The sequence below is a fragment of the Bos indicus x Bos taurus genome, chromosome 11 (genome assembly GCF_003369695.1).
Source record: "Bos indicus x Bos taurus breed Angus x Brahman F1 hybrid chromosome 11, Bos_hybrid_MaternalHap_v2.0, whole genome shotgun sequence".
Classification (NCBI taxonomy): Eukaryota; Metazoa; Chordata; class Mammalia; order Artiodactyla; family Bovidae; genus Bos; species Bos indicus x Bos taurus.
The window spans coordinates 14872787-14899226 of record NC_040086.1 but is presented as its reverse complement, the minus strand read 5'-3'; the positions used below and the strand labels follow the sequence as shown (position 1 = coordinate 14899226).

Genomic DNA, 26440 nt, shown 5'->3' with positions numbered 1-26440 from the left:
CTTCCAAGGAGTAAGCGTCTTTTAATTTCATGGCTGCAGTCACCATCTGCAGTGACTTTGGAGCCCCCAAAAATAAAGTCTGACACTGTTTCCACTGTTTCTCCATCTATTTCCCATGAACTCATGGGACCGGATGCCATGATCTTCGTTTTCTGAATGTTGAGCTTTAAGCCAACTTTTTCACTCTCCACTTTCACTTTTCATCAACAGGCTTTTCAGTTCCTCTTCACTTTCTGCCATAAGGGTGGTGTCATCTGTATATCTGAGGTTATTGATACTTCTTTAGAGAATTACAAATTAAAACACTGAGATACCATTACACACCTATTAGAAAAGCAGCAATTCAAAACACTAACAATATCAAATGCTGATGAAGATGTAAAGCAACGGGAACTCTTATTTGTTGCTTCTGGAAATGCAAAATGGTACAGCCACTGTAGAAGACAGTTTGATAATTTATTACAAAACTAAACATACTGCTGCCATAGGCTCCAGCAGTCATGGAGGACTTGGTATTTACCCAAATTACCTGAAAACTTTTGCACACACAAATGCCTAGACCCAGGTATTTATAGCAGCTTTATTCATAACTGTCACAAACTGGAAGCAACCAAGATACCCTTCAGTAGGTGAATGGACAAACTGTGGTAAATCCAGACAATGTAATATATTATTCAGTGCTAAAAGGAAATAACCATCAAGCTACAGAAAGACATAAAAGAAACTTAAATTCGTATTATTACGTGAAAGAAGCCATACTGAAAAGGCTACATACTATGTGGAGACAATAAAAAGATCAATAGTTGTCAGAGAGTAGGAGAGAGGGGTGAATAGGCAGAGTAAGGGTTTTTTAATGAGACTGTATTCCCCAATATGTCATATATAGTCAGAACCCATGGAATGTACAGGGTGAACACGAATATAAACTATGCACTTTAGGTGATAATGATGCATTAATGCAGGTTCACTGACGGTAACAAACACACCAGTGTGGTCTCAGATGTTGACAATGAAGGGAATAGAGGCATGAGTAATATGGGAACTCTGTACTTTCTGCTCAGTTTTACTATGAACCTGAAATGATTCTTTAAAAAAAAAAATCTACTTATGAAAGAAAGGAAAAAAACCCAAAGCCAAAGAAAGTGTTTACTGAGCAGTTAAAAAGAAGCATCCATTTAACAAACTCATTAGTATACATACAGCAAATCAAAAATATTTATTTAAATATTGTACTAGGCGTCCTGTGGAGGAGATATAAACAAGTAGACAGGCTCCTTCCCACAAGGAGTTTGAAATATAGTTAAACAGACATCATATATTCACACACAACTAAATAAAATGAAATTTAAATAGTTCAAAACAGGAAACATATCACAAACAGCTAAGTTGTCAAATTACTAAAATAGGCATTAATAGGACGATGTGCTTAGGGGTTCGGTGGCTTACTTCGGGCAAAAAGAATTAGTAAGTTACAGATATGCTCTAGGTCCTGAAACAGGGGTAAGATTCATCTAATTTTCTGGAGAGAATTGGTGAATTCCAAGAAGGAGTAAAATTACTGCAGTTGGGAAGAAAAATTAAATGAACCAGTTTCACAGAACAAAGTGGTGAGACAAGACTAGAAAGACAGGTAAAAGCCAGATCATGGAGGTAACTGAAAGTCACATTCATAAACCTTAACCCTCGGTTGGGAAGAACCCCTGGAGAAGGAAATGGCCACCCACTTCCGTATTCTTGCCTGGAGAATTCCATGGACGGAGGGGTCTGGTGGGCTACGGTCCATGGGGTCGCAAAGAGTCAGACACAACTGAGCAACTAACACACTTGTGAAAACACTAACACGGAGCAAATACTTGCCTAAGTATATACTGATGACCCTTAGTCTAATGAAAAATGTATTTATAAATATTTTATGTGAGAGACACATAGTTTGAAGATATACAGTAGTCAACAGTGGTAGTTAAAAATTCACCATCACTGAAACTGGAGCCTATTATACAGAGAGAAGTCAGTCAGAAAGAAAAACACCAATACAGTATATCAACGCATATATATGGAATTTAGAAAGATGGTAACGATGGCCCTATATGCGAGACAGCAGAAGAGACACAAGATGTAAAGAACAGACTTTTGGACTCGGTGGGAGAAGGCAAGGGTGGGATGATTTGAGAGAACAGCACTGAAACATATATATTATCATACGTGAAACAGATCGCCAGTCCAGGTTCGATGCAAGAGACAGGGTGCTCAGGGCTGGTGCACTGGGATGGCCCTGAGGGACGGGATGGGGAGGGGGGTGGGAGGGGGGTTCAGGACGGAGAACACGTGTACACCCATGGCTGATTCACGTTGATGTATGCCAAAAATCACCACAATACTGTAAAGTAATTAGCCTCCAATTAAAATTAATTAAAAAATACAATAAAAAGTTCACCATCATTGCCATACAAGTGAATACATATACATACAAGTCCTGCTCATTTTTCGATTTCCAATCTACACCAATAGGCTACCCATAACCCCATAAACTGAACCCATCCATAAGACTACACTGTCACCCAATAAAGCTCTATATGGTTACATCACTCCATATCCCCTTACCCAAAGATGTCTTTCCTCTGGGGGTAGAAAAGTAGGTGGCTCACTGCCCAAGAACTGGAAAGATGGGTCATGTTAGGACCATGGTTACTAATGGCACCTTCTCCCCATTCTACTGACAGAACTGTCACCCTCTATTCACCAATAAAAGCAAACCTACCAAGTACTTGCATGTTCAAGGCAAAACATAAAATCCCTCATTCCTTGGCCAATCATCTGAAGACATGACACATACAGGACCCTATACGACTTCTGATCATTATTATTAATCAACCGCGTTTCTCATATATGAAAACATTTCTGAATTTTTCCATTGTTACTTTTAAACCTGCTTTATAATCCTTGTTTTGCCATAAACTCTTCTACATAATTCTAATCACATACTACTCAATTCTCAATGCACGTCCATCCACTACTGTATCCATTTCCATACTTCCCAATTAAATGTTCCAACCTACCTCAACTAAGTTATCTCAAATCAGTGCTGTTCAGTTCTGTTCAGTTCAGTCGCTCAGTCGTATCTGACTCTTTGCAACCCCATGAACTGCAATCAGTGCTGTAGTTTATGTATTTACCTTTATACTTTTATTATGTACCCAAAGCCCTCCCCTTTAGCAATCTACCATGTGAGTGACTGTTTTCTTCCCTTTTCATGAACAGGCACATTCATTTACATCCAATTTCCCCAATCATTTATAACTAACTCTGGCACATATAACCTTTCTGAAACACAGCCTCCAGACACAAAAACACCCCTTAAAGAGTCCTCTTTCTATTGAAAACATTTTAAGACTTTTGTTAATAAGATTTTTTATAGAAATAGAAATACATACACTGTGATACTACTTATTAAAAGTTTAAAATCATGAAAGACACCAATAGATACTGTTTAAACATAAAGGTATATACTAAAATACATAAAGACATGTATAAAGAGAGAACAGGAAGAATGCAATCCAGAAGGGACACAGAAAACTTCAACACTGTTTGTAATGTTTTTTTGAGTCTGGAATACATGGTTGTCTGTCACAATTGTTCTTGATACCTTTTCAGATGTGAAATATATTTAAGTGAGTTTAAGAAGAAAGAAATCCAACTATTAATGAGAAGTACCCTCCCATACAGAGAGACAAGCTGTTATGCCCAAGTTGCAGCGAATGCTCATTGCTACATCTGGGACACCACATTTGTACTTTGCCTAAGCCAAGAAAAGAAAAATCACAAGGCTACAATACAAACTTTCTCTTGGGTATATTTTAGATGTGTTTCAGATTTATTTTCTATAGCTATCCAAATCCATTTCTTTCACAAAGCTCACATCAACAAAAATTAAATCCTTTAACTCTGTATCCCTAAATTGCCATTTACTCTTAAATGCCTAACAGTAAATCAGAATAACCACCTTACTTGGCTCTGTTAGAATACAAGTGAATAGGTAAAACCACGTAACTACTTCCACTTGGCTAAATGCGGACAGTTATGTACATTACACTCTGTGCAGGAGTCTAACTCGAATACTAACTTTTCAGTCTCGATTTGTAACATCTAAATTAAGCCACTCATCATTCAACCGCAAATGAAATGTCAATTCACCCAAACTTAACCTTGCCAGGACAACTCCAAAACACTCTACTACAGCCCATCGAGCGTTCACCTCTCTCATACTCAAAGTCCCGTCCTGGACTAAGGTTTACAACAGCCAGAACTGGTCTCCTCCACCGCTGAGCCTCACACATTTCCCCCTTATCCCAACTCTTGGCTCGCAGTGGTAAAACCAGCAGAGAACGCCGTAAGTTTCACCTCATTATGAACCCAAAGGAATCTACAGCTCATACACCGCAGGTGCTGAGTTTCTCATCCCTGGGGGGTAGAAGGCGGAAGCCCCGAGCCGGGGAACAAGGGCCAGTCTTCCACGGCGTCCGCCCGAGCCCTAAAGCGGTCGACGGAACAGTTCAGGCAGCCGGCCCTCCTACTTCCCTCCCCGCCCCCACTCCAGGCCCACCCAACCCCCACGCTGGGCGCGAAGCCTGCCGTACATCCCAGCACCTGCGGGTCCCAGGAACAGACGCGGATCCTCCTCTCTCCACAAGAGGCGAGGGCTTGGATGCCGGCTCGGACGCTTGCCTCTGGCCACCGGCCTCTCAAGTCCGGACCAACCCTGCAACCCTTTCGCTTTCTAACAGAAACTGTACCGACACCCTCTCCAGGACCTAACCCGGAGCCTGGGCTTCTCCGGTGCCGAGCTCTTAGGCCTCCTCACGTCTCCAAGAGGACCAACCCACACCGGACGCTCAAAGCCCGAAAGGCAACTCCCACCACTCCCCGTCTCGCCCGTCTTTCCTTCCCAGCTGCAGCCGCTGAAATAGCCAACTTCTACGGTCCTCCTCCATCAGCTTCCCGGCCTCCCTTCACAGCCAGGCCTGAGCCCCCAGCCCTGCCTTCCGCCGCTCCCCTCCTCCGGAGGCCGAGCCCCGGGGCTGGGCGGCTTCCTTCCCCGGCATCCCGGGGCCCGGCTCCTCCCGCGGCGGGCCCGGCCCCCGCCCGGCGTTGCCGCACACTCACCGCTGAGCGCCGAGGCCTGCAGGGTGGCCCCTGAGGTGCCGTCGATGACTTTGATGGTCCCGCGACTGGTCACGGCCAGGATGGCGTTCAGCGCCGGGTGGTAGGAGAGGCTGTGCAGCCCGTCGGCGTCGCAGCGCATGCAGCCGTCCCGCAGCACCAGCCACTCGGAGACCCCGGCCGCTCCCGCCCCCGCCGCCGAGGAGCAGCCCGGGCCAGAGGCCGCCGCAGCCGCCATCTTCCGGCCTGCGCTCAGCACAATCACACTGGGAAGCGGCTCAGTGACAGTCCCGGGAGGTGCAGCACCACCACCAGTCACCATCCGGGGCCAGGGGGCAAGCAGCGCGCGTTAGCCGGAAGTGAAGTCAGGCGCCGGCACGCAACTGGGACGTCGGCCGCGCGCCCGGAGGGGCCAAGCTCGGAGGGAGGCTGGCGGGGGAGGGGGAAAGAGAGCGAGAGAGGCGGGACCCGGGATGGGACCGGAGGCGGCCGGCCGGAGCATGCGCGGGAGGGAGAGCGCGTGCCACGCGCTGCTGGCCCAGCCAGCTCTGTGTCCGTAACGTCCCAGTTTTTTTTCCGAGCCCGGGGAGTGGCCGCTGCCTGGACTCCGCCCAGCTCCCCTAATCCGGACCGGGGGGCGGGGGTGGGTGGGTGGAGAGCAGGGGTTTGGGATGTGTATTTCCGCTAGGCGGGGACCCCGGACGGTGTGACTTGGCTGAGACGCCTTGAGGCCCCTTGCTGCGGTTCCACCTCTGCCTGGACGGTTCCCAGCACGCGCGGTGCAGCTGTTGGGCTGTGGCCCAAAGGAGACCTCCTGTCTGGGCCTGTGCTGAGCAATCTGAAAAACTTCTAGTCTGGATTTGGTGAAACCGAACGACCTCCCCAAACGCACGCGTATTACAACGCCCCACCCGTTCCCAAATTAATTGTTAAACCAAAGGACCAGTCTAAATGTAGCTGGGGGTGTCCTTCCAAAACAGTTTTTTAAGTCTCAGAACACAAGCTGAAACTGTAAAAGCTATCATTTCGAAGATTTTTCTCTTCTCAAGACCCATTTTGGACCAAACTTTTCCATTAATCTTAAAAGGTTCCTCTGAGTAGGCTTCTACTGCAAATCAGGACCCCCATCTTCTTGGTAGGGAAAACAAACTAGTAACCTGAATGCTAAATTTAAACTTAATATACTTTAATGTTGTACGGTGTTGGATAAAAGGCATAGTTTTTTGGGTGTTTGACTATGTTAAATATTTTGGTTGGGATAAAAAAAAAAAAATTCTGTGAATCTAGATTTCTTTCACCTGTAAACCAACTTTCTCCAAAGCTCATTACTCAGATGTTCTGAAATACAACACTTCCATAATCAAAAAATTTGGGAAAGCAAGCCTCCTGTATTTCTTCTATTGGGAGATTTATCATACATATTAGTTTATCTAAAGCTCTGAGACCTCCTATGACAAAGAATACTCTTTAACCTCCTTTTACCAACATTTCACAAACTCATATAAACACAGAACCCTCCAAAACCAGTGTTTCAAACAACAATCCTTAGTGTAGCTTGTTGCTTGTTTTTCTGAGTGGACTTTTGCTTGAGCACTGGCTGAGACTTCAAACTATAGTGAAGTGTTTCAGGATCCAGGGTAAGATTCCTAGAATTGATCATGAAAATGAAACTGGGCAAGACTGAGTGAAGTTTAATATCAGCTGTGTTACTGATGTCCTTCTGCTTGTAGAGTTGAGAGCAAATACTCTGGACACTAAAGATGTACTGATTTTCATGGCTCTTTCGTTTTGAAGTGGTAGCCTTCTGAGGGCCTCCAACCCAACCATTTTGGGCATAGGTGGTAATCACCTAAAGTAAAAATTCTCACAATCATTCCAGGAAGAATTTGCTGGAATCAGAGATGTGGATTCAAAAAACCAGTCTTATTGATACAGAAAAGGCATTTGATAAAAATCCAACATCCATTCAAGGGGAAAAAGCCTCTCAGCAAACTAAAAATAGAGGGAAATTTCCCCAACTTGAAAAAAGCATCCGCAAAAAACCCTACAGCTAACAGCATACTTAACAATAAAAGACTTGACATCTTTCCCTCTAAAATCAGGGGCAAGTCAAGGACATCCACTTCATCAGTCCTTTTTAACACAGTATCTGGAAGATCTGGAACTTAATAGTAAGTTACTGTAACAAGGCAAGAAAAAGAAATAAAAGGCATAGAAAGAGAGAAAGCAGAGTTTCTCACCCCCACCTGCCCTCTTTCCCTTGTGCAGCCACTGATGGTTCAGAACCAGCCTGTAGTAGGAGGAATAGAGGCTGAGATCTAATTGAGACAGCCTCCCTAAAACTGCAAGATGATGACTGGCAGAGGAGTAACCATGGGCTCTAACTGAGTGGAGGCCTGTATGGAGCCACATAGGAACAGAGAGAGGGCTAAAACTGATTCTGGAGCTTACAGAGCAAACACTGTCCCTGAATATTTCCTGTTAAGTACTAGAGGGAGTCTGGATGGCTGAATTGCAACATATGTATAACATACTCCAGTAAAACTCACAATACACACACACACACACACACACACACACTTAAGTGATATACAAAACTGCATAAAACAAATGTTTAATATATAAGGGAATCTGAATTTAGGGAAGAAAAAAAACTTTGATAACAAATCTTTATTTATTTATTTTTTTATTTTTTAAAAAAACAAAGACCTACTGTGGGGAATTCTGCTCAATGTTATGTACCAGCCTGGATGGAGCAGGGTTTGGGGGAGAACGGATACATGTATATGTCTGGCTGAGCCCCTTCAATTTTCACCTGAAACTATCACAACATTGTTAATCTGCTCTATCCCAATACAAAATTAAAAGTTCAAAGTTAAAAATAAAGAAAAAATTTCCGCTGCTCTGGGCTGCATCATCACTGCTGACCAGGCTTTTATACGAGAACACTCAGAACAACAATACGGCTCAGAAAGGGGCAGACCGAATGAGGAAGACGTTAACAATGATTCTGGTTAAAGAACTGTGCGAGTTACAACATTTCAAGAGTGAGGCTGAGAAAGCAATAGTATCCAACTGGTACGAGAAAACTCTATACTCTGAGCACAGAAACTTAACTTCAGGACATTTCCTGGAGAAAGGATCACACTGTGGTTATCTGAACACCCCCACACAGAACAGCAATGATAAGGCTTTAAGGTAGAAAAGGATTTTCAAGAAGAGAAAGACCACAGTCAAGGTACACCCACAGTCAAGAACTGCTTCTAACAGAGGTTTCTGGTATACCGCAGTTCTGCTTTCTTTCAGGTGATCAGCTTAGGCTGTAATGCCTGAAAATGGTGACCACTGCCGTCAGTGCAGGGGCTGCCCAGGGGGTGCTAGTGGTCAAGAATTCACGTGCCAGTGCAGGAGATGCCTGGGCAGCAAGATCCCCTGGGGAAGGATAACAAATCTTTAAAAAAAAAACAAAACAAAAGAGAAATCAACAGCCTAATGCCCAATTAATTAACTTCTCTGTTGAAGTTTACAGGGAGATTTGCTTAGTCCCAAAGCAGAGTACTCTGAAGTTCTAATGATTTCTAACAGAAAGGCTGATCTCCGAGGAGCTCTTTCTATCTGGCCTGATATTGACAGCCAGTATACATGTCACTAAAATTCACTCTCAGCACAAAACCACAGTGAGATACCAATTCACATTCATTAGGATGGCTACCATCAAAACAAAACAAAAAATAAAAAAACACAGATAGACGTTGATAAGGATGTGGAGAAATTTAAACCCTTGTGCACTATTGCTAGGAATGTAAAATGGTACAGCTGCTGTGGAAAATAGTATGGCTGTTCCTCAAAAAATTAAAAATAGAATTACAGAATGATCCAGCAGTTCTACTTTTGGGCACATACTAAAAAAAACTCAAAGCAGGCTCTCAAAGACATTTGTACACCCATGTTCATAGCAGTATTAGTCCCAATAGCTAGTGTGTGCTAGACACCCAAAGTGTTCACCAATGGCAGATGTCTGATGACTGTATAAGTAATATGTGAATAAGAAATATATAATCAAACTTTGGAAAGAAATTCTTACTCATGCCACAACATAGCTGTAACTTGAGGGCATTATGCTCAGCGAAATAAGACAGTCACAAAAAGACAAATACCGTACGACAGAAATCAAACCAATATAGTAAAGCAATCATCAGTTAAAGATAAAACAAAGACAAATGCTGTATGATTTCACTTACATGAGGTACTTTAAGAGTATTTAAATTCTTAGAGACAGTGTGATGGCGGTCACAGAGGCTGAAGAAGGGACTGGGGAGCTGTTTACTGGGTACAGAGTTTTAGTCATACTAGATGAAAACAGTTTTTTGGTGATGGTAGCACAATAATGTGAATGTACTTAATGCTACTGCACTATGAACTTTAAAATGGTTAATATGGTACCACTACAATGGCACCCCACTCCAGTATGCTTGCCTGGAAAATGCCATGGATGGAGGAGCCTAGTGGGCTACAGTCCATGGGGTCGCTAAGAGTCAGACACGACTGAGTGACTTCACTTTCACTTTTCACTTTCATGCATTGGAGAAGGAAATGGCAACCCACTCCAGTGTTCTTGTCTAGAGAATCCCAGGGACAGGGGAGCCTGGTGGGCTGCCGTCTATGAGGTCGCACAGAGTCGGACACGACTGAAGCGACTTAGCAGCAGCAGCAGCACACACCTATTCACTTCAGTTCAGTTTAGTCGCTCTGTCTTGTCCAACTCTTTGTGACCCCATGAACCACAGCACATCAGGCATCCCTGTCCATCACCAAATCCCAGAGTCCACCCAAATCACTGTCCATTGAGTCAGTGATACCATCCAACCATCTCATCCTCTGTTATCCCCTTCTCCTCCTGCCCTCAATCTTTCCCAGCGTCAGGGTCTTTTCAAATGAGTCAGCTCTTCACTGACTCATACTCAGGTATGAGTATACTCAAGTAGCCAAAGTATTGGAGTTTCAGCTTCAACATCACTCCTACCAATGAACACCCAGGAAGGATCTCCTTTAAGATGGACTGGTTGGATCACCTTGCAGTCCAAGGGACTCTCAAGAGTCTTCTCCAACACCACAGTTCAAAAGCATCAATTCTTCGGCACTCAGCCTTCTTCACAGTCCAACTCTCACACCCATACATGACCACTGGAAAAACCATAGCCTTGACTAGACGGACCTTTGTCGGCAAAATAATGTCTCTGCTTTTCAATACGCTATCTAGGTTTGTCATAACTTTCCTTCCAAGGACTAAGCATCTTATAATTTCATGGCTGCAATCACAATCTGCAATGATTTTGGAGCCCAGAAAAATAAAGTCAGCCACTGTTTCCACTGTTTCCCCATCTATTTGCCATGAAGTGATGGGACTGGATGCCCTTATCTTGGTTTTCTGAATGTTGAGTTTTAAGCCAACTTTTTCACTCTCCTCTTTCACTTTCATCAAGAGGTTCTTTAATTCTTCACTTTCTGCCATAAGGGTGGTGTCATCTGCATATCTGAGGTTGCTGATATTTCTCCCGGCAATCTTGATTCCAGCTTGTGTTTCTTCCAGTCCAGCGTTTCTCATGATGTACTCTGCATAGAAGTTAAATAAGCAGGGTGACAATATACAGCCTTGACGTACTCCTTTTCCTATCTGGAACCAGTCTGTTGTTCCATGTCCAGTTCTAACTGTTGCTTCCTGACCTGCATATAGGTTTCTCAAGAGGCAGGTCAGGTGGTCTGGTATTCCCATCTCTTTCAGAATTTTCCACAGTTTATTGTGATCCACACAGTCAAAGGCTTTGGCATAGTCAATAAAGCAGAAATAGGTGTTTTTCTGGAACTCTCTTGCTTTTTCCATGATCCAGTGGATGTTGGCAATTTGATCTCTGGTTCCTCTGCCTTTTCTAAAACCAACTTGAACATCTGGAAGTTCACAGTTCACATATTGCTGAAGCCTGGCTTGGAGAATTTTGAGCATTACTTTACTAGCGTGTGAGATGAGTGCAATTGTGCAGCAGTTTTGAGCATTCTTTGGCATTGCCTTTCTTTGGGATTGGAATGAAACCTGACCTTTTCTAGTCCTGTGGCCACTGCTGAGTTTTCCAAATTTGCTGGCATATTGAGTGCAGCACTTTCACAGCATCATCTTTTAGGATTTGAAATAGCTCAACTGGGATTCCATCACCTCCACTAGCTTTGTTTGTAGTGATGCTTTCTAAGGCCCACCTGACCTCACATTCCAGGATGTCTGGCTCTAGGTCAGTGATCACACCATCGTGATTATCTTGGTCGTGAAGATCTTTTTTGTACAGTTCTTCTGTGTATTCTTGCCACCTCTTCTTAATATCTTCTGCTTCTGTTAGGTCCATACCATTTCTGTCCTTTATTGAGCCCATCTTTGCATGAAATGTTCCCTTCGTATCTCTAATTTTCCTGAAGAGATCTCTAGTCTTTCCCATCCTGTTGTTTTCCTCTATTTCTTTGCATTGATCGCTGAGGAAGGCTTTCTTATCTTTTCTTGCTATTCTTTGGAACTCTGCATTCAGATGCTTATATCCTTCATTTTCTCCTTTGCTTTTTGCTTCTCTTCTTTTCACAGCTATTTGTAAGGCCTCCTCAGACAGCCATTTTGCTTTTTTGCATTTTTTTTCCATGGGGATGGTCTTGATCCCTGTCTTCTGTACAATGTCATGAACCTCTGTCCATACTTCATCAGGCACTCTGTCTATCAGATCTAGTCCATTAAATCTATTTCTCACTTACACTGTATAATCATAAGGGATTTGATTTAGGTCATGCCTGAATGGTCTAGTGGTTTTCTCCACTTTCTTCAATTTAAGTCTGAATTTGGCAATAACGAGTTCATGATCTGAGCAATAGTCAGCTCCTGGTCTTGTTTTTGCTGACTGAGAGCTTCTCCATCTTTGGCTGCAAAGAATATAATCAATCTGATTTCGGTGTTGACCATCTGGTGATGTCCACGTGCAGAGGCTTCTCTTGTGTTGTTGCAAGAGGGTGTTTTCTATGACCAGTGCGTAAATGCATATGTCCAAGTAAAAGAAACCAAACTGAAAAGGCCTTCTACTGTATAATTCCAACCATACAACATTATTGAAAAGGAAAAACTGCAGACACAGTAAAAAGATCAGTGGTTGCCACTAGGTAATAGGGAGGGAGAAGCAATGAATAGATGGAGGACTGGATTTTTAGGCAGTGAAACTATCCTGTGTGATTCTGTAATAACAGATACATGACATTACCCATTTGTCAAAACTCACACAGCTGTACAACACAAATAGGGAACTTGAATGTAAGCTATGGGCTACATGGGTTAATAATTATGTATCACTATTGATTCAATAACTGTAACATATGCCATGCTGAAGCAATCATAAGGGAACTGAGTGCAGGGTAACAGGTATATGGGATTTCTCTGTACAATCTGCTAATTTTTCTGTAAATCTGAAACTGTTCTAAAATCTAAAACCTATTAAGTTTTTAAAATGGTCAAAATAGTAAATTTTTGTTATGTGTATTTTATCAGTTTTTTAAATAAAAAAATTTACTGTCAGGACAAAAGAGAAACATAGTCCACATTTGTTTCTCATCACTGGGAAGGGATTAGTCTCCCTGCTTATTCCACATTCAGTTTCGTTTCATATTAGTGGTATCCTAGTGTGCCGGAAAGACGCCAGAGCTAGGGCTGTTACAGGATGTGTATATTTGGGACGTGAATATCATGATTTCTAAGAGGGAAGTGTTGTCACAGGGAACAATAGCATGGCAGCTCCTAATATTGAGTTAGTGCCAAAGATCAATCTTCATGAAGTTAATACATATCTAGGGGGTACTGTTTTTTAAATTACTCTCTGTAATAATTTGCATAAACTTACTAGATTTGTGTGAGGTTTTCTGTACTTCAGAAATTGGAGGTAATCATCCTTAATCACCAGTGTTTCCTGCTTTCCTTCTTTTACATGTTTTTACTGTTTTTCTCACTTCTGCTATCCTCATAACATTCTTGCCCTTCCTATGAAAAACGTGTGACACAGTGAAAAGATGAGAAGTCAAACAAATTATCTTATATACATGATGCAGTGTTTGGGAGATTATACTGATATGTGCAGTTTACTTTGAAATACATTAAAAAAGATAGAGGGGGGATGGATGAATAGAGGAATGAAATGAAGTGAATATATATGTGATAAAGCAAGGATAGTAATGTTAATGGTGGAATATAAGCTGTCAGTATACAGATGTTTACTGTGAAAATTCTATCAAATTTTCTGTATGCTTGAAACTTTTCATAATAAAATATTTTAAAAATACCAGAATGAAAAAAATAAAAGTAAACACTTGTAATCTCCCTCCAAAAGAATTCTTTTCCAGTGCAGCTTTATCACTATCTAGTGACTAAAGGCAAGCTGCTAAAGCTTCCTAACTCAGTCACCTCCTGCGTGAAATTATAAAGCTGCACAAAATCAGCAGTTTCCAAATGTCATTTTATGTGTTGGTGGCATCAGAGTCATTCTGGAGCCCCATCCTAAGCCTAAAAAATTAAACTCTCAATGGAATCCATATTTTTTAGACAAGTGTCTCACAGGATTCTGGTACCAAGGACATTTAGAAACCTTTGGACTACAGAGTCTCTTCCCATTCTGAAGTGGGTACCTGTTTACACTATGTTCTTAAGTTTTTCAAGCCCCAGGCAACTTATTAAAATATAGATTCTTGGGGTTGGGAACTTATATTCTGCATTTAAGAAGTTCCTACTCTTGGCCAATGCCAGTGATGCTAGACCATATTTTGAGAATCAAAGAGCTAGAAGATCAGAAACAAGAGTCAGGGGAACCCCCTGTTTTTTCATAGGTTCAATTCTTCCTTTTTTGGTCAGACCACACTCACAGGAAGTAAAGTATGTTGAACATCTTCCAGTTTCTGAATTTGATATAGAATAATCATATGGAAAAGCCTAATGCCTTTTTGGTGTGACAAGTCATCATCTCTGGAGAAAAGCTCAATATGGCATTTATTTGAAAGCTTTGGATACCTGATCATCCACCTACTTTTGACACTTTCAGGCAACAATAAAAAATAGTTCACCAGGCTGCTGGATTAAGAATAGACACCTTCAGGAGTCACAGATATGATAAGGGTAACCATAGGATTGAAGCTTGAGATTAAAGGAAAAGTCATTAACAAAAAAAACAGCAAGAACTCAATGGAAGTGGAATAAAAGTACCTGGAAAGTTCATTTGCTTTCTCCTTACTTTCATACATGATCTGATTTCCCTTCCTAATAATATTTTGTGAACATTTTATTGAGAATTTATTATGGTCCAGGCACTGTGTTAGGTATTTATTAAGCACTTGCTACATACTTGGCACTATAAAGATAAAAGAAACAACAGAACAAAGAGATAGGTATCAGAATTTCCTGGCAGCCCAGTGTTTAGGACTCAGAGCTTTCACTGGTGAAGCCTGGGTTCAATCCCCAACCAGGGAACTAAGATTCAGCAAGTTGTGCAGCAGAGCAAAAAGAAAAAAAAACAGATACCATCATTGTTCCTTGGGGATTACAATCAAGTAAGCTGACAGGTATTAATCAAATTATCATTTAAAAGATATGATTTCAAATGTGATGTGTATTAAGGAGAAACGTCTAGTGCTATGAGAAAGTGACTAGAGTGTGAATCAGGCTTTCAACATACATGGAAGTGGGAAAAAAAAAAAAAAGTGTTAGCCTCAGTCATGTCTGACTCTTTGTGACCCCACAGACAGCAGGCTGCCTGGCTCCTTTGTCCATGGAATTCTCCAGGCAAGAACACTGGAGTGGGTAGCCACTCCCTTCTAAATGGAAGTCAGTTCAGTTCAGTTCAGTGACTCAGTCGTGTCCGACTTTTTGCAACCCCATGAATCACAGCACGCCAGGCCTCCCTGTCCATCACCAACTCCCGGAGTCCACCCAAACTCATGTCCATCAAGTCGGTGATGCCATCCGGCCATCTCATCCTCTGTCGTCCCCTTCTCCTCCTGCCCCCAATCCCTCCCATCATCAGGGTCTTTTCCAATGAGTCAACTCTTCACATGAGGTGGCCAAAGTATTGGAGTTTCAGCCTCAGCATCAGTCCTTCCAATGAACACCCAGGACTGATCTCCTTCAGAATGGACTGGTTGGATCTCCTTGCAGTCCAAGGGACTCTCAAGAGTCTTCTCCAACACCACAGTTCAAAAGCATCAATTCTTCAGCACTCAGCCTTCTTCACAGTTCAACTCTCACATACATACATGAGAACTGGAAAAACCATAGCCTTGACTAGAGGGACCTTTGTTGGCAAAGTGATGTCTCTGCTTTTGAATATGCTATCTAGGTTGGTCATAACTTTCCTTCCAAGGAGTAAGCATCTTTTAATTTCATGGCTGCAGTCACCATCTGCAGTGATTTGGAGCCCCAAAAACAAAGTCTGACACTGTTTCCACTATTTCCCCATCTATTTGCCATGAAGTGATGGGACCAGATGCCATGATCTTAGTTTTCTGAATGTTGAGCTTTAAGCCAACTTTTTCACTCTCCTCTTTCACTTTAATTAAGAGGCTTTTTAATTCCTCTTCACTTTCTGCCATAAGGGTGGTATCATCTGCATATCTGAGATTATTGATACAAGCTGACATCTAAAACCTGAAAAGGAAATAACCAGCTGAAGAGGAAACTCTTTACAAGTATGTAGGAAAAGAGAATCTACTGGGCTCTATGAAGGTCCTGGGGTATTTGACTTTTTCTAGCCAGTGTAGCTAGAGCTGAGTAGGCCATGGGAAGAAAGGCTCAGATGGAGTTCAAGAAGACACGGACCAGCTTACGTCAGAGCTGGTAGATGTGGGCCACAGTAAGAATTTGGGACTTAGTATTAAGCCAAAAGGAAAGCCATTTAACATAGAGTGACAAGATCTGACTTACCTTTAAAGAGACCATTCTGACTACATTAAGAGTAACTTTAAAGGTAACAAGCTGGGGGAATCCCTTGTAGTCCAGTGGTTAGGACTCTGAGCTCGTGCTTTCCCTGCTGAGGGCTGGAACTAAGATCCTACAAGCAAGGCTCAACTAGGGAATGGCACTCACCTTGGGTAATGCAATAGGGTAAAGCACTCACCATGGATGCAAAATTTAAAGAGCTGTCAAAACACTCAGTGATCCAAATTCAGTTTAGTCAGTCCAGTCTTTCAGTCATGTCTGACTCTCTGCAACCCCATGGACTGCAGCACGCCAGGCTTCCCTGTCCATCACCAACTCCCAGAGCTTACTCAAATTTATGTCCTTTGAGCTGGTGATGCCATCCAACCATCTCATCCTCTGTCATCCCCTTCTCCTCCTGCCTTCAATCTTTCCCAGCATCAGGGTCTTTTCCAATGAGTTAGTCCTTTACATCAGGTGGCCAAAGGATTGGAGTTTCAGCTTCAGCCATCAGTCCTTCCAATGAATATTCAGGACTGATTTCCTTTAGGATTGACTGGTTTGATCTCCTTGCAGTCCAAAAGACTCTCAAGAGTTGTCTCCAACACCACACTTCAAAAGCATCAATTCTTTGGTGCCCAGCTTTCTTTATGGTCCAACTCTCACATCTGTACATGACTACTGGAAAACCCATAGCTTTGACTAGATGATCCAGATTCAGTTCAGTTCAGTCGCTCAGTCATGTCCAACTCTGCAACCCCATGAATCAGCACGCCAGGCCTCCCTGTCCATCACCAACTCCCAGAGTTCACTCAAATTCACGTCCATTAAGTCAGTGATGCCATCCAGCCATCTCATCCTCTGTTGTTCCCTTTTCTTCTTGCCCCCAATCCATCTCAGCATCAGAGTCTTTTCCAGTGAGTCAACTCTTCGCATGAGGTGGCCAAAATACTGGAGTTTCAGTTTTAGCATCATTCCTTCCAAAGAACACCCAGGGCTGATCTCCTTTAGAATGGACTGGTTGGATCTCCTTGCAGTCCAAGATGATCCAGATTAGTCATATTTTAAAAAATAAAATCTACAAACTGCAGCCTACAGTCCAGCTCCCTGTTTTTGTAAATAAGATTCTCTTGGAACCAGAGTTGAGATCCTTTTAAGAAAAGTACAATAGGATCATGCAAGTCTTTGTTTAAAATTTTGATGCTTTTTCACCATTTTTTGCATTTACTTTGATTTTTAAATACTTTATTAGAGTATGATTTATCCCTGTTACGTTTTGTGCCTCAGGCAAGTGTCTCACTTGCCTCACCCTACAAGAGCAGAAATTGGAAGACCAATTAGAACATTCACCTATCCATTCATTCAACATGGCCACACACTGGTCTTCACTGTGGGGATTCAAAGTGAAAAAACAATGACAGTCTCTACTCTCATGGAATTTATATTCTAATTTCATACTAAGAACCAAAATAAACAAGATGACTTTAGATTTTATGTGGAATTAAGGCAATGAAAGAGAGAGAATATGATCTGATGACCAGGAGTGGGCTACTTAAGACAGCATGGCCAGGGAAGGCCACTAGAACTAAAATCTGAATGGTGAAAACCAGAGGAAGAGGGTCTTAAGTACAGGAAATGTCAAAGTAGGCTACAGCAGAATTCAGGAGACAAAAGAGAGTGGCTTGAACTGACATAGTAGCAAAGAAATATGGGGTACTTTAAAAAGAGCATCAGTAATACTTGGTTTAATGATACTAGAGAGAGGAAAGGGAGATGGCCAAGAAGACTTCCCAGAATGCTTTGATCGTCATGGTGTTTTATTCCAACAAAACTTTTGCTTCAGAGGAATGAGTACATCAATGCAGCTACTTACTGCTGGCCCCAGAATCAACAGTTTGACCCTGCACAAGGCCCAGCTCAAAAGCCAACAGCCCCACTGAAGGATCCACGTCTTTAAGAGATCTACTCCAGGCTTCCTGAATAAAATAAGATGGGAAGAGTCTAGCCATCTGACATGTAAGGAAGATATGTGCTGTTCCCTCAAGATTTCCCTTTAGGTTAGCATGATCTGTCCCAGATGGCTGACACTTTTTCTGTGGCTGTGAGTTCTCCTGTCTAATTGGGAGGTACTCCTTACATTGTGCCCATTTCTTATCCCTTTGGGTATCTCTACCCCTTTTCTAACCTGCCTCATAGTGTCTGAATATTTACTATTCTGATTATTACAACCCTCTGACGAGCAGTCTGTCACATTAGCTAGCAGCTACAGTGAACTTTTCAATACCTAGGTCAGCACTGGGCAGTACACAGCCTGAGAAGACTAAAGGAAGAACATTATCTTAGACATACAGACCTTACTATGATCCTATGGGGCAAAATGTTGTTATTCCTGTTTTATGGATGAGGCCACTGAAGTCCTAAGAAGTTAATGAAGTCAAAGAAGGGATTAAAAGGATAAAGAAGATTATACACTAGTAAATGAAGGAGCCAGGGTTTGAACTTTGAACTCCCATCTGACTTCATAGCCTGAATTTTTAGCCACTCTACTAAACTTCCTGCTGAAATGTGTAACTTTTATTTATTTTATTCAACTAGAGTTGATTTACAACATTGTATTAGTTTCAGGTGCACAGCCAAGTGATTCAGATATAGATAGATTGATTCTTTTTCTGTTTCTTTTCCATTGTAGGTTATTACAAGATATTGAATATATAGTGCCCTGTGCTATAAAAAAGCAAATCCTTGTTTATCGGAAAGGTGTAATCTTATTAATTTGATATGAATGCTCAAAGGGCACATGGTGTAGTGAGAGGACGGGTTGTGTCAGAGGATCTTGTGCTAGTTTCAGTTTTCCCAGCTGTCCCTCACTCTGTTCCTCTGAGTAGTAATTCTCAAACACAGGAGCCCCTTGGACCTCTAGAGGAACTTCCTTGTCCCACAACAGACCTACTGAGTTGGAATTGTTGCCATATGGGAAAGCAGGCTCAGGGTAGATAGATTTAATTATTTTAAGCAAAACCATCAATTTTCACTTTCTATGTGAAATCTCTTAATTTCTTAACGTTAGCAATGAATTCACAGTTGTTTAAAAAAAAAAATCTCCATGTAGACAAACATCACATCCTTGGGCCTAATCTAGCTGGGCTTCTGCTTTAAGAAAGCTGCCAACAGAATCTTTCTCCTGAAGGGAATATACTTTGTTTAAAAACATGTCAATATAAATTTTTTAAAAATCAACCAGACTGAAGGAAACCCAGAATAGACTGTAAATAACAACAAATGAACTTAACTGTAGTAGAAATGAATAACATAAGCACACCGAAGGGAATGGAGGGGATAAGAACTAATCTAAGTAGTTTGGGAAACTGTATGTTGACCGTATATTTTAAGTTTGAGAAGAAAAGAACTGCACCAAGTACTGTGCCTTAGTCAGGAACGTGTTTTTCACAGGCACATAGGTTAGCAATTCTGAAACTACTTTACATATTGACATCACATACCCCATGATGTGACAGACTACTGGGGAGGACATCACTTTGAAGTTCTTGCTAAAAATGCATACCCTAAATCTAATCAGGAAAGGCTTCCCTGCTGGCTCAATGGTAAAGAATCTGCCTGCCAATGCAGGCGATGCAGGTTCCATCCCTAGGTAGGGAAGATCCCCTCGAGAAGGAAATGGCAACCTACTCCAGTATTCTTGCCTTGAAAATCCCATGCACTGAGGAGGCTAGCAGGCTACAGTCCACTGGGTTGCAAAGAGTCAACTAAACAACAACAATCAGAGAAAAACATCAGACAGATTCAAACTAAGGCATGTTCTAAAAAGAACTATACTCTTCACAAGTTTTAGTACTATTCCCATTTCAGGGTCATGAGAATGAGGAAAGGCTGAGGAACTATCACAGACTAAAGGAGATTTAATGAGACACAATGACAAAATCCTGGGATCCAGGATTAGGTCCTGGAAGAAACAAAGGATACTAATGGACAATCTGATGCAATCCAAAAAAAGTCTGTCATTTAGTTAATAATACTATATTGATGTTGATTTCTTGGTTTAGGTCAATGTACTACGGTTATGCAAGATGTTAACATTAAGGAAAACTGAGGGATAGGGTCTCAGGAACTCCGCATCACTTTTTAAAGTTTAGTGGATAAAGTTGATTGTTTTACTCAACCTGCATTCTACCCTCCACAGGGTACCTCCTTGTCCTGGAGAGGCTAGAACACTGAAATCTACAGTTCTAGCCCCTTAGCTTCCACCAACTTAACACATTCAAGTGAGAGTTGGAAGGCACAAATGAGGTAGGCACTATTTTCCTTTTCCTTGTGCTTATTTTCCTGCTGCAGGTGAGGTCATATGAATGTAGGGTTTTATTTTTTACAGGCGCACCTTCGGTGTTCCTTCTACAGCTTCCAGAATACTAGAGTGGGTAGCCGTTCTCTTCTCCAGGGGATCTCCCCAACCCAGGGATAGAACACACGTCTCCCACATTGCAGGCGGACTCCTTACCAGCTGAGCTACAAAAGAAGCCCAGAAAGTAAAGGTAGCTCAGTCATGTCCGACTCTTTGCAACCCTACTGGAATTCACGAAATCAGAATACTGGAGTGGATTCCCTTCTCCAGGGGATCTTCCCAACCCAGGGATCAAACCTAGGTCTCCCAAATTGCAGGCAGATTCTTTAGCAGGTTAGCAACAAGGGAAGCCCGAGATTACTAGAGTGGGTAGTCTATCCCTTCTCCAGCAGATCTTCCCGACCCAGGAATGGAACCGGGGTCTCCAGCATTGCAAGTGGATTCTTTACCAAATGAGCTAGGAGGGAAGCCCAGTTGATCTGACCTTTATTTCAAGTTTCTCACCATCTGGCGTAACCTCACCCCCTGGAGCTGAGTTTCTACACTTGAAACTCAGTTTCTGATTTTTGCCTAACACCTTGGAAGCTGAGTTCTTAAATAGAGGGTCAGAACAGTGGATCCCTGGTCCCTGTAAGCACTTCAGGGTGAAGAGCTACTTAGACAGACAGGACTCCCCAGCATGGCTGTACAGGTGGTTAAAATACTGAAACAGCCACTATCCTGAACAGCACAGTGCTTCCTTACACGTCCCCTCTCACCTGGGGGCCACCTGGACACTCCCTACAATGCATCCACTAAAGATTAATGCTTTATCCAGCATAGTCCTCAAGGCACGAGTTCCAGAGCCATGGTCAGGCTCAATTCTGATTAGTACTGATTGTTCCCTATTGGTGGTCAAATACTTTGAAGAGCATGTCTGTATGCAAGCCTGTAGTGTCTTCGTGGATTGCATGATCGCTTTACCTCTATTATTTATTTGCAACTGGGAAACTTGCCTTATATTTATTCCATAAATCTTCACTGTTCAGCTCTAAAGACTGTTATTATCCATATCTTGGGTTTAGACTCTAGTTTCCACTGATATTCAAGATTTTTATATTACCCTTTGCATCTTAAGCTTCTTCAACCTCAACTAGCTCACTTCTTATTGCAGAAAACTCTTAGGATTAGAGATCACTTTGAAAAGCCTCAATCTTTACCTAGTCCCAGGCTCTGGAATCAATCCTATGCTAAACTGTATTTATAAGAAAAAATTAACATTCTAACAGTATTTTTAAAACATTAAAATATGCTTGAACTCTTAAGGCAAACAAAAATTGACTCATGAACATTATTTAAAAAATAAAATCTTTGGTTATAACTTAGGTCTTGTCTTTAAATAGTGACAATGATTGTGTCCACACACTTGAGTTAACCTATGTTACTGGAAAATACTGTTAAAATCAAGACAATTTGACAAAATTAGTTAGACTCACACTTGATTTGGCAACTTTTATGCTGCAAAATACATATTAGATTTTTCCATATAATTTAGATTATTATTTCACCAAACAGAGAAACAATGATTGCTTCAAGTTACAGAATTCATAATACACCTACCTTTTAAAGAAGGATATTCATGCTTCTCTTGTAAGGAACCTATGAAAGAAGCTGGAAGGTAAGTTCACAAGGGATACTTCTACAATTAAAGTAGAAGAAATTCAAATGGGTGCATATCACTTATATTTTTCAGAAAGGAAAACCAAGGAAATATCCTAAATTAGAAAATAAGAAATCCCACTTGGTCATGGTGTATGATCTTTTTAATGTGTTGTTGGATTCTGATTGCTAGAATTTTGTTTAGGATTTTTGCATCTATGTTCATCAGTGATATTGGCCTGTAGTTTTCTTTTTTTGTGGGATCTTTGTCAGGTTTTGGTATTAGGGTGATGGTGGCCTCATAGAATGAGTTTGGAAGTTTACCTTCCTCTGCAATTTTCTGGAAGAGTTTGAGCAGGATAGGTGTTAGCTCTTCTCTAAATTTTTGGTAGAATTCAGCTGTGAATCCCAGGGATGCAAGGATTCTTCAATATCCGCACATCAATCAATGTAATACACCATATTAACAAATTGAAAAACAAAAACCATATGATTATCTCAATAGATGCAGAGAAAGCCTTTGACAAAATTCAACACCCATTTATGATAAAAACTCTCCAGAAAGCAGGAATAGAAGGAACATACCTCAACATAATAAAAGCTATATATGACAAACCCACAGCAAACATTATCCTCAATGGTGAAAAATTGAAAGCATTTCCTCTAAAGGCAGGAACAAGACAAGGGTGCCCACTTTCACCATTACTATTCAACATAGTTTTGGAAGTTTTGGCCACAGCAATCAGAGCAGAAAAAGAAATAAAAGGAATCCAAATTGGAAAAGAAGAAGTAAAACTCTCACTATTTGCAGATGACATGATCCTCTACATAGAAAACCCTAAAGACTCCACCAGAAAATTACTAGAACTAATCAATGATTATAGTAAAGTTGCAGGATATAAAATCAACACACAGAAATCCCTTGCATTCCTATACACTAATAATGAGAAAACAGAAAGAGAAAGTAAGGAAACAATTCCATTCACCATTGCAACAAAAAGAATAAAATACTTAGGAATATATCTACCTAAAGAAACTAAAGACCTATATATAGAAAACTATAAAACACTGGTGAAAGAAATCAAAGAGGACACTAATAGATGGAGAAATATACCATGTTTATGGATTGGAAGAATCAATATAGTGAAAATGAGTATACTACCCAAAGCAATTTAAAAAAAGAAGAAAATAAGAAATCTTTGTGAAGATGTATCGAGGTATGCCAGCAAAACAAAGGCAAAAATCAAGAACGATGAAGACATGGAATACAAGACAGCAGGCAACTAAATGTCCAGTGAAGAACAAGGCCAAGATGCAGCAGAGCTGGAAGATACGTGTCTCCGCAGGAGCTGAGTCTGTCACTGGGCCCAAGGAACATGTATTCAAGGCTGAGAACAGAATGCCTTTCCTGCTGTAGGTGGATAAACAAGGTACACAGTTCCTCTTTTCAGTAAGGAAAAAGAAAGACAATTTGAATTTGTAGGAAAGACAGGAAAACTTCACAAGAAAGCCACAGATTAGATATGAAGCAAACTAAAATGTGGCTTGATCTTGAACAGCTGATGGGATTCAAGGAAAGGGACATTCTCTTAGGTTGCAGAGGTCAAAAAGTGGACTCAGGAAGGAGGAAATGTCCTACAACAGCACCTGCTGCACTGAGTAATATTTACACACTGATAACAAAGCAAATGTTGCTTACTGCCGTTCAAAGTTTAGAATCTGTTATAGACAAAACATTGCATATCTATTTATAGCTACAGAACAGAGTGTAGTTGTCGTTAACCTCAATGTCATAAAACTAAAGAAAGCAAAAGTGAAGCTGACAGAGGCTGGGTGGAAGAGAAAATGAAAGGTGGGTTTGATAATGGTTTCATCTTACATACAGGGGAGACAAGAGCTATTTTTTTTTTAAAGATGATAAACAAGACATGGGAGTTTATCTCAAATTATAAAGACTTCCAGTAAAGAAAATATAACTACTAAAAAGGGAGAGAAGGAAGAGTAGCTTAAGTTAAGTCCTTATCTTTCAAAGGGAGGAGTATATATGTCTACAACTGATACAGCAAGAAATATTGACATAGGAATATTATTCAGAGTTATAAAGACTACCTGGGAAACAAAACAAAACGAATTGCCCCAGAAAAGTAATACTGGGACGAGTGGTGAAGGAATGGCAGAGAGGGCTGTGACATTTCATTGTAAGTCCTCTCAACTGGCTAATTTTTTTAACTAAATAGCATAAGAGATTTGCACAGAACGTGAACCATTAACAGGCTGAATGCTTAACCATGTTTTTAATATTTTTTGAATTTTTTGTTTTTGATGAGATTTCCTAATGTCTTTATTACACTTAAAATCCTTTCATAATTTGTGTAGAAGCTACACAAGTTGGTTCTGTTTCATAGTCAATCTACTGAATACTGACTTTTGTCCACTTTCCTATAATCTAGTGTATCTATAATCTTGTATAAAAAATCTCTCATTTGCTATATTATGAAACAAGGGTGGGATATTTATGAAGCAGATAGTAACAAAGTTCTGGTCCAGCTTTTTTTTTTTTTTTCTGGTCCAGTTTTTGTGCCTACAAAATCGAAGGGAAAACCATAAAAAGACTCAGAATAGATTGCATAAACAAATATATATTGAGTACATATTAACTCCCAGGCACAAGGCTAGCTGATAATATACTGCATCAAGACAAGACCAGAAGAATTATTTTTATTATCACTTTATCTGAAATTTTAGAAAATGTGTTCATTTAGTGCAGGATTTCTCAACTTTGGCACTATTGACATGTTGGACCACATAGTTTGTTGTTGTGTCTGTCCTGTGCTTTGTAGACATTTAGCAGCATCCCTGGTTTCTACCATTAGAGGTCAATAATATGTCCTCCCCTCTCCCGTTCTTCCAATAGTGACAACCAAAACTGTCTCCAGATTTTGTACCTGGTTGAGAATCATTGGGTGTGATCATATTTTTAAAGAACTACAATTTAATTTTAGAGATGCTACTACTGTGTCAACCTTATTTCTTTTGTGATGAATTTGTCTTACATATTGTCTCATTACATTTGACTTGAGAAACATAGCCACAATGGACTTTGATTCTTAGATGAGATAAATGTAATCTTTAACACTGCAGTTGAGTGGCATTTTCAACTAACTTATGAATAGCAAAACAAATATGACTTGCTATTTTTAGCTTAGGGAGTCTATCTTAAACCATACATGCTGGTACAACTGTGAAATCTAAGCTTTTAGGATTTCTCCTGAGTTAACCAGATGGCATGCTTATGGTCTGCCTACAAAATCTTTCCTTTCTTTTCAAATAAGCTATTTTTCACTTTCCACTTTAAGATCATATACTTTTAGATTCTTTCCAAGTGAGAAAAAAAGTCCAGGCTACATTAGACACTAAAGTAAATGATCACAAGTCCTGAGATTCCTGGGACTTATAAATCCAAGGAAAATGTCACCTATCTCCATGTTTTTACCCTCACCTTGTTGTATCTTCATGTAACCTTAGCTTCTAATCTATCCTTACAGTAACAGCAAATGCACATATACTCCTTATTTGCCAGGCATCATTCTAAGCTCCTTCACATTTATTTAAACTGCTTTTCACTTTATTGAGGCATAACTGATATACAAAACTGCACATTTTTAAAGTATATGAAAAAAAATAAATAAAGTATATGATTCGGTAAGTTTGCACATGTGTACAACCGTGAAACCATCACCACAATCAAAGCAATAAACATATCTATCGAAGTAAGATGTTTTATTTTGACTTAATTTCAGACAGAAAAATTACAAGAATAGTACAAAGAGCTACTGGATATCTTTCACCAAGATTCAGCGGTTGTTCCCACTTTACTACATTTGATTCTTTTTCCCCTCTCTATACCTATGTGTCTATAGTATGTAATTTTTTCCTCAACCACTTTAGAATGTTACATTATGCCATTTTACCTCTAAATACCTCAGTGTAGTGTTTTTCCTAAAACCAAGGAAATTGACATTATGACATTATCTAATTTACATTCAGACCTCACCATTTGTCCTAAAAACGTCCTTTAAATCAGAAGATGATCCAAGATGAATATGTGCATTCAATTGCTATGCCTCTTTGTCATCCCTTAGTCTGGCACAGTCTCAGTCTCTCTGCAGAGAATGACACTGACATTTTTGACAACTACAGGACACTGGTGGTGTGGACTGTTTCTCTTTGAATTTGTGTGATAATTCTTCATGAAAGAGATTCAGGCTATGCAATGTGGCAAGAACACCACAGAAGTGATGGTGAGTTCTTGCCAG

The 26440-nt window shown here is 40.8% G+C and overlaps 1 protein-coding gene and 1 long non-coding RNA gene across 7 annotated transcripts in view; one reads left to right on the top strand and one right to left on the bottom strand.

Annotated features, from left to right (window-relative positions):
* BIRC6 (baculoviral IAP repeat containing 6) overlaps nt 1-5571 on the bottom strand; it is a 214000-nt gene extending 208429 nt beyond the window's left edge. For 3 of the 6 annotated variants that reach the window (XM_027554971.1, XM_027554972.1, XM_027554974.1), the window contains exon 1: nt 5161-5563. In XM_027554971.1, coding sequence (XP_027410772.1) covers nt 5161-5479 — 319 coding nt within the window. In that variant the 5' untranslated portion in view covers nt 5480-5563. Of the gene's footprint in view, nt 1-5160 lie in introns of all 6 variants that reach the window. The other 3 variants (XR_003513300.1, XM_027554976.1, XM_027554973.1) reach the window with 3 other exon arrangements.
* A 17956-nt stretch (nt 5572-23527) lies between these two features.
* LOC113901080 overlaps nt 23528-26440 on the top strand; it is a 37837-nt gene continuing 34924 nt past the window's right edge. The window contains exon 1 of the long non-coding RNA XR_003513299.1: nt 23528-23976. This is a non-coding gene — a long non-coding RNA (uncharacterized LOC113901080). The remainder of the gene's footprint in view (nt 23977-26440) is intronic.